This window comes from Coffea eugenioides, chromosome 1 (assembly GCF_003713205.1).
Source record: "Coffea eugenioides isolate CCC68of chromosome 1, Ceug_1.0, whole genome shotgun sequence".
Classification (NCBI taxonomy): Eukaryota; Viridiplantae; Streptophyta; class Magnoliopsida; order Gentianales; family Rubiaceae; genus Coffea; species Coffea eugenioides.
The window spans coordinates 49,511,657-49,530,437 of NC_040035.1; the positions used below are offsets into that span (position 1 = coordinate 49,511,657).

General features: G+C 37.7%; 3 protein-coding genes and 1 pseudogene across 5 annotated transcripts; 2 read left to right on the top strand and 2 right to left on the bottom strand.

The window, feature by feature from the left end:
* Positions 1-268: 268 nt before the first annotated feature.
* LOC113763646 lies at positions 269-2,923 on the bottom strand. Of its 3 annotated transcripts, XR_003467380.1 has the most exons (4): positions 2,230-2,923; positions 1,215-1,592; positions 726-785; positions 269-611 (listed from the first exon to the last, which is right to left on the bottom strand). XR_003467380.1 is itself a non-coding variant. In XM_027307529.1 (2 exons), exons 1-2 carry the CDS (start codon positions 2,728-2,730, stop codon positions 1,530-1,532), a joined length of 564 nt encoding a protein of 187 aa, XP_027163330.1. In that variant the 5' UTR covers positions 2,731-2,923; the 3' UTR covers positions 1,099-1,529. The 3 variants fall into 3 exon arrangements, 1 of the variants encoding a protein (XP_027163330.1); XR_003467379.1 differs by having other exon boundaries at positions 528-785; XM_027307529.1 differs by lacking the exons at positions 269-611; positions 726-785 and having other exon boundaries at positions 1,099-1,592.
* Positions 2,924-8,441: 5,518 nt separating this feature from the next.
* Positions 8,442-9,331, top strand: LOC113753322 (annotated as a pseudogene).
* A 7,291-nt stretch (positions 9,332-16,622) lies between these two features.
* On the bottom strand, positions 16,623-17,169 carry LOC113774175 (ethylene-responsive transcription factor ERF113-like). Its single transcript, XM_027318744.1, has 2 exons — positions 17,166-17,169; positions 16,623-17,032 (listed from the first exon to the last, which is right to left on the bottom strand). Exons 1-2 carry the CDS (start codon positions 17,167-17,169, stop codon positions 16,623-16,625), a joined length of 414 nt encoding a protein of 137 aa, XP_027174545.1.
* A 472-nt stretch (positions 17,170-17,641) lies between these two features.
* LOC113774185 (ethylene-responsive transcription factor ERF113-like) lies at positions 17,642-18,497 on the top strand. The gene is made up of 2 exons (XM_027318754.1): positions 17,642-17,645; positions 17,779-18,497. Exons 1-2 carry the CDS (start codon positions 17,642-17,644, stop codon positions 18,495-18,497), a joined length of 723 nt encoding a protein of 240 aa, XP_027174555.1.
* Positions 18,498-18,781: the final 284 nt, after the last annotated feature.

An 18,781-nucleotide genomic window follows, 5' to 3' on the forward strand; every position in this document is an offset into this window, starting at 1 on the left:
GAAGTGTGGGCTGGTGCCGGATTATAAATTTCTCATCTTGATCCCATTACTTGTAAATAAATCATTTTTGAGAAGTAAATGAGACAACGTATGGAAGAGTTTAGTCAAGTGCAAAACTTAGGTCAATATGTCGGTCTCTCCCTCCTGCTTCCCATTCCACACAGATCACAAGAATCCCAGGAAAATGAAAAAAGAACATATGTTAAACAATTCTAAGAATTTACATGTTAAACAAAACAAGTCATAGCCTCTACATTGAAATATAATTACATCAAACCCCCACTGGAATACTGATTTCCTCTTAAGTGCAGAAAGAACAGAAAGCTTTGGTCTTAAGCTATTGACAATTTTGATTTCCCAAATTTGAACGCATTATAAATATCACAGAAAAGAGAAGCGAATTGCTTGCATGATGTAAACAAGTAAATCTTGTTAGCAAGCATGTGAGAATTGGGAAAAGACCATCTAACTATTTCAATACATGGCCTTGTAAAAGAACACAGCAAGTTTGATAAGGAAGACAAAACTAAACAGAGGCAGAATCAAGATTTGCAGGTAGCAGGTTTTCTAAGCTTAGGATTCAACTCTGGCCCACTAGATTAGAGAAATTCCTGAAATAGTTTCAGCCAACATTACATTCTTCTTACAAGAGAATGTATGTATCTTACAGTCGAAAACTGGAGGAGGAAAACAAAACAAAAAAAAAACTTGGAGCAGATGCGTACCATTGCTCATGCAATTTTTGGCAAAAATATGCCGTCTTCAATGAATCCAACTTTCTTAGCCTAATAAAAAAAGACAAATCTGTAAATTCATTCATACTGAGTTGTTCCAGAAAAAGTAGGAAGTATGAGAAGCCAAACTGAAAAGAATTAAAATGAGAAGCAAGATGAGAAACTAAAGTTTGGAAAAGAACTAAAAGAATCATATCAGGCTAGTTGCATATGCAATTTAACTAGAGATTTCTTAAGTTGTTTAATTCTCAGAAACTGAAAAGCAACCAGCAAGTACAATGTAGTGGCATCCAAAAAGCAAAGGAAGATCACAAGCAGTGGCGCAGTTAACTTTGAATGAGACAATAAAGACTACAAATTTAAGAATCAAAATAATATAGATTTTATTTCTTGCATTTATGTATATCTCATCAACTACAAAAAGAGAATTAAGTAACAATCGTATTTCAGGTTTGATATGAATTGAACGTAGTTACAAACCTCTGCAAATCTATCACAAGTAATTTATGTAGTGCTCCTGTATCTTTATATCCTCTCTCTCATAGACACTCAAATGAAGCATCAATATATCCTGGCTTTCTCTCCTCATCTCGGAGTCCAATCACAACCGTCAAAAAGATAGGAGCTGGCATGATAGTTTGCAGCACTATACATGAAACCGCAAGCAAGCACACCTGAATGAAGCATATGACCACTAAACCAGACTTTCGGCAGACATGTACATAGAATGAATAATGGAAGACCCATGGTCTGATTGAGCTATAGTGCAACTTGACCTCTCCTGACTAGCAAAATCTACAGAACAGTCCTTACAAAATCTCCCTGATCAAGCTGATACCGGAGCTTCCCCAAGAGACTCTGCTCACAAACACACATGCATCAGAATCACTTATAAGGAATATAACGTTATCAAGTGAAGTGATAGGAAAAGGAAAAAGGCATCGGAAGATATATTTTGTGGTTATGTAGTCACAAGATCTTTATATCCTGTTGTGAAAAGAACTTTAAAGAACAAAAGGAAGAATTGCAACTGTAGCTAATTTGAGTAGTAACTGAGGGTAAAGTTTCCCATAAGAATCCAATAAAACGTTGGACAGAAATAAAAGTCAAAATTTCACTCTATCAAAGTTCAAACTCAATGAAACAAATTTTAAGAAATCAACTAAAGCATCTATCTGGAAGCAGCGGTCTCATTGTCTCAAGCTTCCAAATTTTGACCGTGGCTCTCCATATTATTTGCCTATAGAGTCAGTTTAAGTTCGGAAATTTTAAGCAAACATCTCTGCTAATACAAAGCCATATCCAAGGACAAAAAACTATGAGATTTGGGAATAAACACGAACAACATCTCTACCATCTTCCAAATTTATAAACCAACATGCCAAGCAAATTAACAAGCCACAAGCCAAAGAATTCTACAGGCACATAACTATCAGTTGACGATTGAATTTCAAAAGACAAACGAAAAGAGATAGGCGAAAACAAAATGAGGGACCTTTGAAACAGCCTCTAATATGTGCTTCCCATCTTGAATCTGATCCGTGAGCTGAACAGCAGTACAATCCCTCGGTGTCTCAAACGAGGACAAAGAAAACTGCTTAGAAACCACCCCAACATCAAAATAAATCAACCCGGAGCTAGGTATATCCACCCTGATTTCCTTAACGGGAAACCACAAGAACAAATCCTGTGCTGAAATTCCAGCCAGCTCACCGATCTGGCCGTAGCTCAAAGTACCGGAAACATTTGTTTCGTAGTGCAATTCGTTTTCAAATTTAGCATTGCAAGCTTGATCCAAGTGCACCTCAAATTTACCAGAATTATCCAAAGTGAAGTTCTTGACTCCCTTAGGGAGTAAGCCCATTGGCAAGCCATGGCATTTTAGTACTTCATAGATTGAAGAAGATGATTCCAAGTTCGATTGTACTGCTGATGACAGGCAACAGAGTACAAGGAATAGGCAACTGAGGTGTGAGAAAGGAAGCATCTTTTTCATGTATGGGATGGAGTTTAGAATGGTTTGTGCTAAAGCATGGAATATGGGAAAAGGGGTTTAGAATCGCATAAGGGTTTTAGGAAATTTTGGGGTTTTGGGGAAGGGAAAAGAAATTAGAAAGTGGGGGTGGGTTTTTGAAGAAGAAGACGAGAGGAGGGAAGGACGGACGTATGGGAGAAGTAGGAGGAGAAGACTGCTGCCAGCAAGAGTCCAGAGGGGATTAGGAGAATGATCAATTATTGGTGGTGAGAGGTGGGGTCTTGCTAATGTACAAGTGATTCTGAGGTGTAGCCACTGGTATTAGTCCACGTGGAGAGAGAAAAGGGTTGAGGTGGAACGGTAAGAGACGAGACAAGTTTTAAGTTTTGGCACGCGTTGGGTTGGGACTTACACACACAAAGGATGGCGGAGACATCGGAGGCGCGTGAAGACACGCCGTTGCCTTGGCGGCTGGGGGGGAAGGTTTATCGTACCATGCATACTACTTAGTATGATGTGCATGAAAATAGTGCGATAAGTACGAGAGGAGAAGCAAGAATGACCTGGCCGAATAAACCACACAGATGGGGGTGGTGTGGTTATGTTGGCAAGAGAGGTTAAAAGAGCTGGCAAAACGCTCTCAAACTAGGACAAGGGGCTGAACGGTTATCAGGAAATCATTCGGGGCGATTTTATGCAGATTGCAAATGGCGTAATTTATTTTCAATAATTTATAATTATAGAATAAAATTTTATGAACTTCACACATGGTGTAAAAAATAAGATACAAGATAAAATTTGAATCTTACATTTTATTTTTTGGCCAAATCTTGGCCATGAATTGCCAACAATTCCTGTCCCTTTTCCCTCAAACTATTAACTTGGTTGATTTCTAGACCAGAGTGTAAAAATATGCACTTAATAATTAAAGGATCAAAAGTTGATCAACTGTATATATATACATATATATATATATATATATAAATTAAGGGCCATCCAAATTTTAGATTTTTTTTTGGTCCTAGAATAGAAGAGCAGTGAAGAGTGAAGACTTTTAATTTCGATAAGCAAACGGTCTGTCCTATAGGGGAAAAATTTTTACTTTTCGTCCCTAAACTTTAAGACAGGGACACATTTCATCTTTAAACTTTTAGACACAACACATTTAGTACATAGATTAATAATTTTTGACCATATTTAGTCCAAAAATAGTAAATTGTTCAATTTGGACGATAAAGGTTCACGTGTCTAGCACGTGACCGTTAAGTAAAATCAATTTCTCAATCAAAATTAATAGTCACATGCTAGAAATGTGAGTCTTCTCCGTCCAAATTGAACAAATTAACGTTTTTGGACTAAATGTGATAAAAAATTATTAATTCATGCGCTAAATGTGTTGCGCTTAAAAATTTAGCGATAAAATGTGTCCCTATTTCAAAATTTAGAGATAAAAAGTGGATTTTTTTTCCCCGACCTATAGCCAAGGAGAGAGGAAAGAAGTGGGAACTGGGGATTGCGGAAGTTAAAATGGTCAGAAACGGTGGCATCCAAAGTCTACACAAGCCCCAGCTGCTGGAAAAAGCGTACAATAAATCCAAGAATCTAGACGTATAGCTGGAGATGTCATGTGTGCATAATTGGAGAAAACGGCATGTGAAAGGGTGTTTTCTTGGGCTGAGGCTGGAACGGGAATGATGATAGATAGCTATATGATTTTGTCTTTCCCACACACTTGATACTACTACCCTGTACCAGTACCACTTTTTTATATTACTTTTCATATAATTTAATAATGCTGCGACGAATCTTTTCTTGAGTGGTGATGGAGAGTGTTCCCAGATTTACCGGATTGGTATATGTATATATATGCATATCCCACCATTACTTGTTTAAGTACGTTCGTAAGTATAAACTGAGGCTGCCAACAGCCTCTTCGGAATAGGAGGTTAATGGTTCAATCCTTGTCTTCTACATTCTCACTTAATTATAACTGTCACCTAATTATAGTTTCCTTCGACAGACAAAAATTCCGACCCTTCTTCCCCTTAGATTATATTAGAGTAGATTATACAAATATGAAAATCTGAGGCTCAAAAGGGCGGCAATCGTGTGTACGTAGTTTAATTATTGCACCGCAACATCAACATTAACGTACGAGTGTATATTATTGTTTCCATATGAATACTGGGTTCAATGAAAATCTGTGGGCAATAAAGCCTGGAACAACGTGCAATTTCATAAAGATTTTAAATTATACACTTCAAAATATTTAAAAATCTACAAATTTTAAAAAATTTTTAAAAAATTTTTACAGTAAATTATAGTAAAATTTTAAATAAACTCAAAAAAAACTAGGACGTCTTGTGACATGGAGGCAGCCACCACAACACAAACTTCTCGCCCGTGTGCTGCTGTGCGGCAGCGCGGAATGGGTCCGGCATTTCTATCTCATTTATGTATCATATGTATGTATCTACAGCCTCTCGATTATTTTTTGAATAAAAAAAAATAAAGTCAATACATTAGTAGTAGACTAGTAGTAGTATTTGATTATTAATTAATTAATGTGCGCCCAAACTACCATCAGCATTACTTGATAACTTGTGTTTTTCCGACAGGAACGCAGGTCTAATGACACCACCATTAGATTAGCGTGCTGCTGCTGCATTCAAAACCATTAATCCACTTTGATGCCAGAATAAAGGGCAAAACTGACTAAAAATCCCAAGTGCCTTTTTTACAACCAGAATTTAAAATATTCCATGCTGCACTACACTTGTTTCATTGTCCCACCAAATTAAGACTACTACTAGAATTTTACAGCAGTAACCATTAATATTTAATTCTAGACAAGGGATCTGTTTACTTACCCTGTCTAGCTAAGATGGTCTCCCCACTTTGTCATCATTTACCATATACGTAACTTCTTTCGTGTATATGCACATGCTAATGCCTATAATATATTTTAACGAGCATCCAATAGATACACATTAGACAGAACTTTGATCATGATTTGTAGATAACAATAATGATGGGGAACATAAATTGAGACTGTAATTTCAGTTTGAACTTTGGTTTTGGATGAAAATTAGGAATAACAATTAGACGGAAAAGTGGGTTTTCTTTTTTCGGAAAATTCACTATAAATAACCCCCCAAAAAAAAAAAACTACTATCAAATATCAATAACAATTACACCTACCATGCTGCTTTTTCCGTTGTAGAGTCATTTCAGTCGGCCTCCCAGTCTCCGTTGCCTTTGCATCAAAATTGTGCGTGCATGTCAATAGATTGAGAAATTTAACCATGGCCAACAAAATGATAGAAACATGGGAATATTCTTTACCTACCTAGTCCATACTCCAGATTGAGATAACGGTAATTCATTATTCATTAGTTAACGGTACATATACATACATACATATATATATATATATACGCATGCTTCTCATCATATTCCGATATGTTAGAGCAACAAATATTGTACTAATAATTACTAATGCTTAGTTTTATTGTGTCAACCTCGAAGGCGTCGAAGGGGTCAAATGGGTGAAGGGTAGGCCTGTCTTCATCACGCATTAGGCTTCGGGCATTGCTTCTCAATGACTCCTCTAGATTTTATTATTTGCATTGCTTCTCACCAATCAAGTTGTTTCCACAGAAAAGTGAAAACGGAACTTTTGCATAAAAGTGAGTTAGATTCGGGAACATTATTGTGTTGATCAATTATTATAGTTGCCAAGTTTTATGTTTTTGCTCCTCTTTTTTTTTTTTTTTTCCAAATTTGTTTCATTATACAACCCAAAATCTCCTCATTGAAAAAGATTCTAACCTTAGTGCAAAGAATATTTTCGAAATCGGAAAGTGCATACCTCTATGTAAATGTTCGATCTAAACGTACAGAATCATTGAAGATGTGCAAGTTTTGTCCTTTCAGGTATAACATGTCTTAGTATCGAAGCTTTATTTTTTTCACACAACATAAACGCACCATTTTAGTTTAAACTGTGAACAAACTTTTTATGGTTGAACAGATAATTAATCACTGCATGTGGCGAGAAGAACCCATCAAATTATCACAGTACTAACGTACATGAATGAATAATGAAGGATTGTAGCGGGCCGGCCACGGTGCCAATGGATGAGGTAGACAACTTTTCCGGCCCCAGGACGATGGAGCAATTGGCTTTGTAGATAACTGGCTTTCCGAGTCACAAAAGTTCATGTGTTTAAATGCAACGGTTGTCGACGTGAGAACTGTATTGACTAGCTATCAATATAAATTCCTGCAAACGACTTGTAAACATTTTCTAATTCGTAACTGTGAATGGAGACTATGAATGGCGTCGAATTCATTCAAGTTCTTATTCCCATAAAGGGGAAAAAAAAAGGACTTTTAGACAATAGAAATGAGTCAAGGACTATACCATGGGTGGCAAAATGGAAAATGACTTCACCAATTTTCTTCCATGGTAGCAAGAAATTGAATCCTGATACTCTACTATTTCCATGCATTACGCGAAAATTGGAACGACTTCTTTCAGATTTTGGGACGAAAGGACAAATGCGCTAATGGGTGTCACTGAGTCAAAAAGAGATGCAAAAGAACCAACTAACCCACCAACTAGTATTTGATTTTGTGAGATTTTTGCTACTCGCTTCAATGGAATTAGCAATGGAATCAAGCTGTCCCCAATCTGATGTATCAAAAAGCACCACTCCAACGTGAAAGACGTTGCTTCAAGTAATTTCAAATCACAATCTCCACATATCAATAATATTTTTTTTAAAAAAAAAGAAAGAAAAGAAGAAAAGCATAATCATGGTAAAGTTTTTGACAATCCCTTTGTACAGGAATGGAAAAGAGAATTAAGATGCTCCTATATATATATATATACACACTATATTGGAGAAAGACGACAGCTCAACAGGGTTGCCAACAATAGAACCTCGTGAGCACAGTAGAGGCAAGTTCTGTATTCACTTTAGGAAGAGTCAACCGGGATTCTTGGGTTCTTAATCAAATTCACCGGACATCAAAGCTCACAACTATTATTGGTTGTGGAAAATGTTCAATTTGGAGCCGTTTTAAGACCTTCTGGATCTTACCTTTGCTTCTTCTAGTTTTGAGACCATTGATAGGGTTTTCTCCCCTGTAACTTGTTTAACGCCATCACACTCTAGCTAGTGGTATGAACTGTTTAACTGCAAAGTACCGGGTCCGGGCTGAAGTTATAAGACACCAAAATCCAACCCACTCCCGGATCAGAAACACTTCTGCTGCTATTAGCACATATTTGACATGATTCTGCGATCCATTGGGCCAGAGTTCCGAACTTCCACTTTCTATATCGGGATACACTGGCCCATTTAAACTTTTAAGCCAATTCCGATATGAAATTGTTGGTTCATTAAATTCTCCAAATCTGCTCAAATAATTTATTCTTCCCCGACATGTAATTCAAAAAAAAAAAAAAATCTTGCCCAATCCTTTAAAAATCTCCTTGTTACTGCAATGGGGCCGAGCAAAGTAGGAAGCGAAATCTCTAAACAAGGTAATGAGGTCAAACTGATTAGTTACAAAAGTAACCGGCCTTGTTTGATAATTTAATTCAGTGTTTAAATTTAATGGAATCAGATTACATGTGTTTGATAACAAAAAAAGATAGAACACCTGAATCAAGCTGTCCACGGTCTGATGTATCAAAAAGCACCGCTCCAACGTGAAATAAAAACATTGGTCACGACCATTTTCTGGTCATGGCTAGGCCAGCATGGGACCTTATCCAACCTTTATCTGCTGATCCACCAATTTTTGGTACATCATTTCTTGAATTTCCTGAATTTTATAATGTCACAGTATTGAAATTTGAGGCCAGGGCATAGCCTTGGCAAGAAAGGGCAATTCCGTATTCCACCTCATTTCATCCTCCAAATTTGGCATTTTTGGGTTAACAGGTTGAGGAGGACTAGGAGAACTAGTTTAACGTTGTTTGCTGGTGGGGTTGGAATTTCGGCCAATCCCAATGTTAGGAGGAGTATTAGGCTTGAATGTGAAAATAGGACTAGCATGAGTGTGAATGGTACAAGGCACACTAAATTATGTGAATTTGTTGATTGTTCAAATGGGGTTTGTGAGCATGATCCGTTAAGGGTTATGAAGCCAATGTTGCAGGCTACTTTTTGTTTGCAGCCTCCTGGTTGATGGGATTCTTGCTGGTTGTATGCCAGTGTATTTTGAGGATTTGTCTTCCAAAAAGCAGTATCAATGGCATTTGCCTGAGGAGAAATATGAGGAGTTCTCTGTTTTTTATACCAAAGGAAGAGGTAGTATACGAAGGGTTGAGGGTTTTTGGATGTGCTGATGAGCGTACCAAGAGCTGAAGTTAGGAGAATGAGAGAAAAGGTTTTGGAAATGATGTATAGAAAGGCATGAGAGCTCACTCGGTTTGGGGAGCAAGAAGGATGCGTTTGATATTGCTATTGAAGGCACCTTGCAGAGGATCAAGTCCAGACTAGAGGAAATAGCTTGATTCTTGGTGTAATTTTATTAGCTTCTTGTAGTTGTGGTGCTTTTTCTTGGCTCTTTCTTTGTCATGCATTTGCCAATGGGTGTACATGATTACAGAAGTTTTGTATTTGTAGTAATTATTAAACAGCAAAAAAGGAAGAAAAAGAATTTGCATACGGATTTCCACTGATGGATAAAAAACTAATTGATAAATATGGTGGAACCTTAGAAATGGAGATTGTTATGAACATCCCAGCTCAAATGCAAGCTTGACACAGTAACATTTGGAGGTCAAGAACTTCGACTACATAGGCGTCCGTCTGCTATAAAGTTTATTGCTTTGATTATGGCAGGAGAGCAAGATCAACCCTGAAGTGGCAAACTTTGTAGTATCCTGCTTTGCATTGATTGTCGTAATTTGATAGCTTCGAATGTTGTTTATCACAAGATCAGCTTATGTGAGACAATTGCATTAATGCTTGTTTTGCATTCTTGTAACTGATTTTTGGTAGGTACTCTTGCATGCATGTTTTGCAGAATTTTTAAGGCAATCAGCAGTTGACTCAAGGAGAAAACTTTGAAGAGCAGAGGACAAGTCTGAAACAGAAAACCAATATTTTGGGAAATTACGCTTCTGTCATCTGTCGACAACAGAATATTTCATGGTTTCGAGCAAGAATTTGAGAACAGGAGCTGCAAACTGTGGCTTGTGCTCCTCTCATTGTAGCATTGAAACCAGGAGCTGGAAAGCCTGCTATAGCTTGGCTGCAAATTAATTTCCATCTATGATGAAAATAGTCAGCTCCCCTGAAGTTAATTTTCCTGTTAAGATTCAAAGTAGGGGCATTAACAAGAAATTGCAACGAAGCTTTAACTTGCATCAAAGTGAAGTGGAAAAAAAAGAAGGGAAATGATATTAGCACTCTTCAAAAAATCATTGAACATTCCTTTCCTTCTTTTGCATTAGATGAAGTTTAAGGAGTGTCTAAAATTTGTAAACCTGATGAATTGAAAAAACCTGCAAGTCGTGAAGTGCAACTGCAGCCGTTTGCAGCTAATGAAGGTCAAAAAATGTTCAGCATTTTTCTCTGGAAAATGGGGAAGTGGCTAAGAACTACAAATCTCCACCAGAAACATAACATGAGAACACCACACTGTATCCTTCGAAATTTTTTTTTAAAAAAAAAAAAAAAAAAAAAACTTGGAAGAAATTTCGTAATCAATCAATGTCAAAGGTATGGGTCTCATTAATGGGCTCTTGGCAGCACCAAGAACTCCTCCTTGTTGGGTTTGAATTATTGCAAGTTTAATAACAATAGCCCAGCCCACGAAATAAAATTCACTGGATTTCCATATGCAGAAACTAAATTACGTGTTCCTTGAAAATGATGGAAGCCAGCCAATAGCTTGCTGGCTTCACAGCTTTTCAAAAGCAGGTGGAGCAAAAATTAAATGCTAGCAGGGCTTTGGCAGGTAACCGGGCAGGTGCGGGTGAGCATGGGCTTATCAGAGTCTGTGTCTATTGGGCTTTGTGATGAACCTTGAAAGAGATATGAGCTTAGACGCTGAGTTGTGGGCTTACTGTTTGGTCTGCGGATGACTGGACATCGGGCTTCAAAAATTTGGGAGTTGAATTTGCACCACTGGTAAAAAAAAAAAAAAAAAAAAAAAAGAGAGTATCTTTTACCTCAAAATCGGGGTTGATATCCTAGTCAGTAAATGCTCGGATTATACTCAATACAATGCACATTCAGAAAACTTTCATATTTCATACATTTTAAAAATATTCTGAAAAGTATTTATACTCTTCAATTAACTATATAAAATATGTAATAAAATTTTTTATTTATTATACTTCACAAATTATACTTTAATTTTGAGTAAGGACAATGACTTATCTTCCTACTCACATACAAAATAACGATGACATATAACATAATTCTATAAATTTTGTACATACACAAGTAACAATTTTAATAAATTTAATGTCTTATACACGAGGATAAGAGTTAACATTGATATAAATGTAGCATAATCTATGAAAAAATATAGGAAATTTAACATTATTTCCAATTTCATAATTTTCAAATATATTCGTACTATTCACGTACAAATTAATATGCGTAATTTTGCCAAACACGTATTTTTAGTATGATATCTCCTGCCATACCCCGTTTTGTATTTTACTAACTATGGTTGATATAGCTAGCTAGCTGCTGCCATGAAGGAAATCATTTTGAGGAGAATCGATGAAACAGTATATGAATGACTACGTACATAAGCCTACATAAAATTCACGAAACAGTGATACTGGAGATACTAGCATGGAACATCTAATTAGGCCATATGTAACGAGATAAATACACGAAATTTACTTTACAATTTCGCGAATTTCACATGGTTTCACCACCCACCATCTTAAAATTCAAAACAGAAACAATTTATATATGCAATTTGGAGCCCGGTAGACTTTTCTTTTATATATATATATATATATATATATATATATATTATCTCCTCTTCACTAAATTTCTTTTGAGCTAGCCCAAATATTACTTGCATACACATTTCAAATATTCAGGCAATATATTCTCCCAATAATTCAATTGTCCACCACGCTAAATTTATGCTGTATCACTTTACGAAGTCCTTATTGCTTTGATCAAGAAAGTCGATCTACAACGAAAAGTGAACGATCCAAACGCTAGGACTTGGGGGAAAATTTTATGAATTCTCATGTTTGGGGTTTTGGACGAAACAAAATTTGCTGCGAGAAAAGAAAAGTGCTAGAGTGGTGGGGGATTTTGATGATGATAATCAAAATCCCACCATTATATTGTGAAAAAAGATGGGATTTTGATTCTCAGTTTGATTTCTTGGGTAATAGAGATCAAGGGCTCCACCTTCACATGTGCCACTTTGCGTGGATGCGAGACTACTACAAAAGAATCAAAGGTAGAAAGACAACAAAAGAGGCGGAGATATTCCGGCTTCTTCTTAAAAGGTAGAACAAGAAAACTGGAAAGGGGGCAGAAAGAGTATAGGTCTCTCATGATTCTTTTCTTTTGGACAGGAGCGGATAGAAAATGACGTGCAACCGGTATTTGTGGGTTGAGGATGCATGGTATGTTAACGGACCCATTCTGCAAGAGTCTTGGTTTTGGTGATGGAAATTTCGATGAAAATGAAGTCTAAGTTGATTTGCTAGTCCCACACGTACAAAAGTATATATACTCCTAGCTATTTTTCCACCAGGCATTGCGACTTTGTAGTCCCCCACAAATAGTAGTGTTTAATCTATAACACCCACTAAAACTCGATGAGTTGCGTGCTCCCCCATGCATACATGAGGACCCATGCAACCCCCCCCCCCCCCCTTTCTCCCAAAAAGGTGCTGGTCTCTCTCTGTGTCTCTCGTTAAAAACTCAATATTAGATGCAAATGACAAAGAATGTACTAGTACTACTAGTAAGTGGTGGAAGGTAGTATATGTACGTACAAATGAGGTCTCCAACGTAGACTCTTTAATATGTACGTACAAATGAGGTCTCCAACGTAGACTCTTTAATCAGTACCAAAGAAATGGAGGAGGATCTAGTTTTATAGATGTCAGATGATTAAGATTTCGTTTTTATAAGAAAAATATATACTAGTATTAATTATCGTCTTGTCAACGTGAAAGAAGAAACAAACTTTCTCAAAGTGCACCCACCATGTTCTAATACTTTATCAATTCACACTGGATACTGTGACCACAGTTCTCAGTCTTGCTTATCTCAGTTGGAAGTGTCAAATAAAAGAAATGTGCCTTTCTTAATACTAGTTAATAGACATGCTTTCTTAATCATGGAGCACCAGCTTTCAAAAAAGTAGACTCTGAGCTGAGCTGACCAACTGGAACTACAGCCAAAAAAGAATGTTTAATTATAGCCAAAAGAGAAAACATTAAAAAGGTGTTCGTGTTAAAGCCAAGAGAAAGACAGAGTTTGGTGAACAGTGCAAATTGCAATTACAATCAATATACATAGTTGATTAATGAGGCTAGTCAAAATTCTCAAGATACGTTACTGAGGGCCGCGAACCTCCTCGTAACCAGCTTAATAAAATCAAACTTGATAGGCATAAGTATTTAAACAAATATGCTCCGTTAAAATTGTAACAAAACTTGCCTAGAGGAGGCTTACATGATGATGTCCTCCTGCCATCAAGAGAGTGAGCTGTGAGAGTGGCAGTAACTAAAAGGAAGAGACGTTTGTGCCAAATTAACAAATGGTAAAAGAAATAGGACTTATAGTGAAAATCCATGCAGTGTACGTAATGACAAATGAGCTTTCCACGTTTTAGAAACTATAATCACTGTCAATGTGAAAGAAGGAACTGCATGGCCGGCACATTAATTGACTGAGTATTAGTTACTAGGCAGTTAGCTTCGTTTTTGTGATCACCATTATTATCATCATCAGCATGTTTGTTTCTATTTTCTGACATGCAAACTATTCTGGATTGTTACCATATCTAGGCATCTAACACTAGCGTCCTTTGAGTATGAAATAGGCTACCTGTGACTTATTGGCATATTTTAGTTCCTTTTCTATGCATACGGCTACAAATTCTTAGGACTTAGGCTGCAAAAGAGATCGTCGAAGTATGATTTTTTTCCCCTTTTCTCTGAGATCAAAATGGTTATCATATCATTTGATTTTCAAACCAAGGCCACAAGGGAACAACCTGGAATACCTGTCTTTAAATCAAGGGCCGTAACTGACATCAAATTCAAAGTTTGACAACGAGATGGATATTAATAATTATAATGATTGATCCAAACTTTTTTCTAGGTTTTCTGCGCAGAATTGGATTCTTTACTACATATTCCAGAGTCTTTTTTATTCAAACAGGAACCCAAACGAAATGCTTTAACCCTCATCTTTTGCGACTTGATCAGCAAGTAATTTAAGCCTCTTTCCTGTTGATGAGGATATACGAGACAGATGCTGCAAAGCTTTCCCATGGTTCGCTGTTCAGGTCACGCTCATTATCATCCTCCTTGTACTTGGTGTAGGTTATGACCGGATAGTCTGCTCCCCCGGGATAAGTACGAAAGCCCCCGCCAGACTTTTGTATCAGATGCATCTCCAGCAGTGTGTAATTGCTGCTGAACATGCTAAGATCTATCTTTTCTGCCATGAATGTTGATCCACGTTCGCAGGGTTTTGCTTTTTGACCTTGAAGAACAACATGCCTCCGAGGACCTTTTTTTGGCCTTCTTCGACCAGCCATCCTACAGAAAACCGAAAGTCTAAGGTTCATTGCTAAACGAACAATGTACCCTTCCCATTCATTTTCAGGACATGTGTAGAAAAGAAACAATATACAGCAGTGACCGACTCGTGTGCATGCCGGCTTTTGCGTGAAGCAGCACCTGATCATCCAGGCACTTCAATCACGAATGAATTGATGATTATACTGACTTACCCCAAAAGCTGAGCCCATATAGAGTGGAGTTAGTCAAGAAAGTTCTTGCACCATAAAGGGTCGGAGATACTGCAATTACTTCTAAGGACCTCACAGCGCATGATGATGACAACTTTATTTGAAAGTCCTAATAAAGACCCATTGAAGTGTATAACTTAAAGCTAGATAGAAGAACAAGAAAGACTAAAAAGAGACCGATAAACTTTAAAATTTGACACGGAAACTTAAGGCCTTTGTTATCTACTCCTCCTACGTATGGTAACTTCGTAAGGCTCAGTCATCAACAAGTTTGTCCATCTCAAACTAATATAATGAGATCAAGCTCGTATAGCCATGGAGCGGTGCATGTGGCACTTGCTCATTTAGCATAAACTTGTTCTTAATCTTAATAAAGGTGCAGTTTGTTGGGAGGGGGAAGACATGGCCTTTGCCCATCTCCACTCCGTTAGCTATCTATGGTTCTTGATTTCCATGCCTACTTTCAGATGTGTGCCCTTCAAAGTTTCTTTCTTCTTCCTCTGAGACTTAGGAGATTCCACTCAACAGTGTATATCATCACAAGAGACTACTCCGGGGCAAAATTTTCCCAGAAGCATAAACTCACTCACAGTTAGATTTGGATTGCAATTTTCCTTACTTTTACATCCATCAAGCAGGAAATAGTGATGTCACCATGATTTCATTACTCAACAAACAGATATTCAAATAGAAGCATCAAAACTGGGGTTTTTCTTCAGGTTTCAATGTCCACCGAATGGTGACATATTTGGAGAATTTCCTGTCCTCTAAGGACCTCATAGTGCATAAAGATGACAACTTTATTTGAAAGTCCTAATAAAGACCCATTGAAGTGTATAACTTTAAGCTGGAAGAATAAGAAAGACTAAAAATTGATATACTTTAAAATTTGCCATGGAAATTTAAGGCCTTTGTTATCCTAGTCCTCCTATGTATCATAACTTTGTTAGGCTCAGTCATCAACTAGTTTGTCCATCTCAAACTATTATAATGAGATCAAGTTAGTATAGCCATTGGGTGGTGCGTCTGGAACATGCTCATTTAGCATAAACTTCTTCTTGATAGTTTAGAAGATCTCACCTAAATAGAATGTGCTAGGTGGTGAACTGGTGATGGAGATTCCTGGAGGGGGGAAAAAGGATGGGGAGCACTTGGAAATTGAGGAAAATTGCTTGATTAGGAGAACTGTTGCTGCTCATGCTGCTTATATCCATACCCAGAAGCCTAATAAGGGTATAGTGTTTGTTGGGAGGGAAAGACATGGCCTTTTGTTCATCTGCACTTTTGGAGCGAGCTATGTTGGTCATGCCCAGAAGCCTAAAGGTATAGTGTTTGCTGGAAGGGGAAGACATGGCCTTTTGCTTTTCCTCATTCCTCACTTTTGTAGCTAACTATGGTGGTTATACCCAGAAGCCTGATACAGGTACTATGTTTGTTGGGAGGGGAAGAAGTGGCCCTCTGTCCATCCTAATACAGGTTCCCAAAAATAAAGAAGCTGCTTGAAAAAGTGACATTGAGTAGATCTTGTAGAACTCGGATATTGATGATGATGGTGGTGGTGGTTGTGGAGAGGGAATTATTGGGAGTGAAAGATGCTGGCACAGCTTGTATGGTTTGCTTTGTGGCTGCTCTTCTACTTTATTCTTCTCTTATCATATGTCCATGAACAATGTTTGGAGAAGGGAAAGAGAAGAAGGAGAGGGAGAGGAAGGACCGGGAGGAGTTTAAGAAGCAAAAAAGGTAGGATAAGGAGGGGGGGAAAAAGCCTTGGAGTCTCCCCTTGAACCAAAAAAGAAAAAAAAAAGATACAGTTTCTTGGGAGCTGAAAGACATAGCCTTTTGTCCATCTCTACTCTATTAGCTATCTATGGTGGTGGCGAATGTTCACCAGTGGCCAACCAAGAGGAGCACTTTTAAGACAAACTACTAGTACTACTTGAGATCACCTCATCATGCAAGTTATTTTGATCTCCACTCCTAAGCAGCTCAGCATACTGAAGAATATGAGGATACTCATGAGGAGGAGGAAATGATCGATTAGAATGAGAATGAGAAACTTGCTGATCGGCTACAACTCGGGCGTCTTGGCGAGTTGTAAGATAACCATACTCAGTTTTCCCTTGAACTCTTACAGGAAAATTGAGCCTTGCTTTGTTTCCCTCGAATCTTAGAGCTGCTTCATCATAAGCAAGAGCTGCAGCTTCGGCAGTTTCGAATGTGCCTAGCCAGACCCTTGCCGGCTTCTTGGGATCACGAATTTCAGCGGCCCATTTGCCCCATGGTCTTTGCCTCACTCCTCTATAGTGTCTTCTTCTCTGGTTCCCTTCGATAGTAATACAACATATGTGACCACAAAAGTAAGTGTTGCATCCATATATACAACATTTGCTCTTGAGGAATTCATTTTACTTCTTTCAGCATAAGATATCAGATTTTAAGTTCCCTTACATTCATACTCATATTCATACAGCATAAGATATCAGATTTTAAGTTCCCTTACATTCATACTCATATTCATACGCACTTCTTTCAGCATAAGATATCAGATTTTAAGTTTCCTTACATTCGTACTCATATTCATACAGCATAAGATATCAGATTTTAAGTTCCCTTACATTCATACTCATATTCATACAGCATAAGATATCAGATTTTAAGCTCCCTTACATTCATACTCATATTCATACGCACTTAAGAGGAATTAAACTCTTTCAGCATATGAATATGAGAATGAATGTAAGGGAACTTAAAATCTGATGTCTTATGCTGTATGAATATGAGTATGAATGTAAGGGAGCTTAAAATCTGATATCTTATGCTGTATGAATATGAGTATGAATGTAAGGGAACTTAAAATCTGATGTCTTATGCTGTATGAATATGAGTATGAATGTAAGGGAGCTTAAAATCTGATATCTTATGCTGTATGAATATGAGTATGAATGTAAGGGAACTTAAAATCTGATATCTTATGCTGAAAGAAGTAAAATGAATTCCTCAAGAGCAAATGTTGTATATATGGATGCAACACTTACTTTTGTGGTCACATATGTTGTATTACTATCGAAGGGAACCAGAGAAGAAGACACTATAGAGGAGTGAGGCAAAGACCATGGGGCAAATGGGCCGCTGAAATTCGTGATCCCAAGAAGCCGGCAAGGGTCTGGCTAGGCACATTCAAAACTGCCGAAGCTGCAGCTCTTGCTTATGATGAAGCAGCTCTAAGATTCGAGGGAAACAAAGCAAAGCTCAATTTTCCTGTAAGAGTTCAAGGGAAAAGTGAGTATGGTTATCTTACAACTCGCCAAGACGCCCGAGTTGTAGCCGATCAGCAAGTTTCTCATTCTCATTCTAATCGATCATTTCCTCCTCCTCACGAGTATCGTCATATTCTTCAGTATGCTGAGCTGCTTAGGAGTGGAGATCAAAATAACTTGCATGATGAGGTGATCTCAAGCAGTACTAGTAGCTTTCCTGGAGGGCCACTTGCTTCACAGTCTTCGTCAGGTTCATCATCAATATTGGTTGAAAAAATATTGGTTGAAACTTGGAGGAGGAATACAAGATTACCTGAACAAAGCAAGCGTCGAAGTGAAATCAGCAACGGAGTACGAAAACCTGCAAATGAACGAGAAAAATGGAAGTTAGGAATAAGGGTTGGTGGCGGAGAAATCAGAAATGTATTGTGTGAAAAGATATTGGGATATTACTGGGTTGAGGGAGAGAGTATAGAGATCTTGAATTGCTTGGACTTAGAGCTTCAGAGCCCCCCACTGATGCTTTTATAGACAAAAGGAAGAAAGGGAGGTAAAGGTTTTTCACAGGAATTTAATCATCCTACTACAGTCTCATTTCTCTTCTTATCTTTTCCTTTCTTTATTCCATTTTTTTAAAAAAAAAAAAAAAAAAATCTTTCTGGTGGTAGTTGGTTGCGGCTTGTACAGTAGGTCGGTAAGAGGTCTTGGGGCGAAGAAAGAGTGCACACGCGCTCATATAAGTAAAGCACGCGCCGTCTGTATTCTTAGTCTGTGGAAAGGAGGCCAATTGTGCGCCAAATATCTTAGACAGCCTT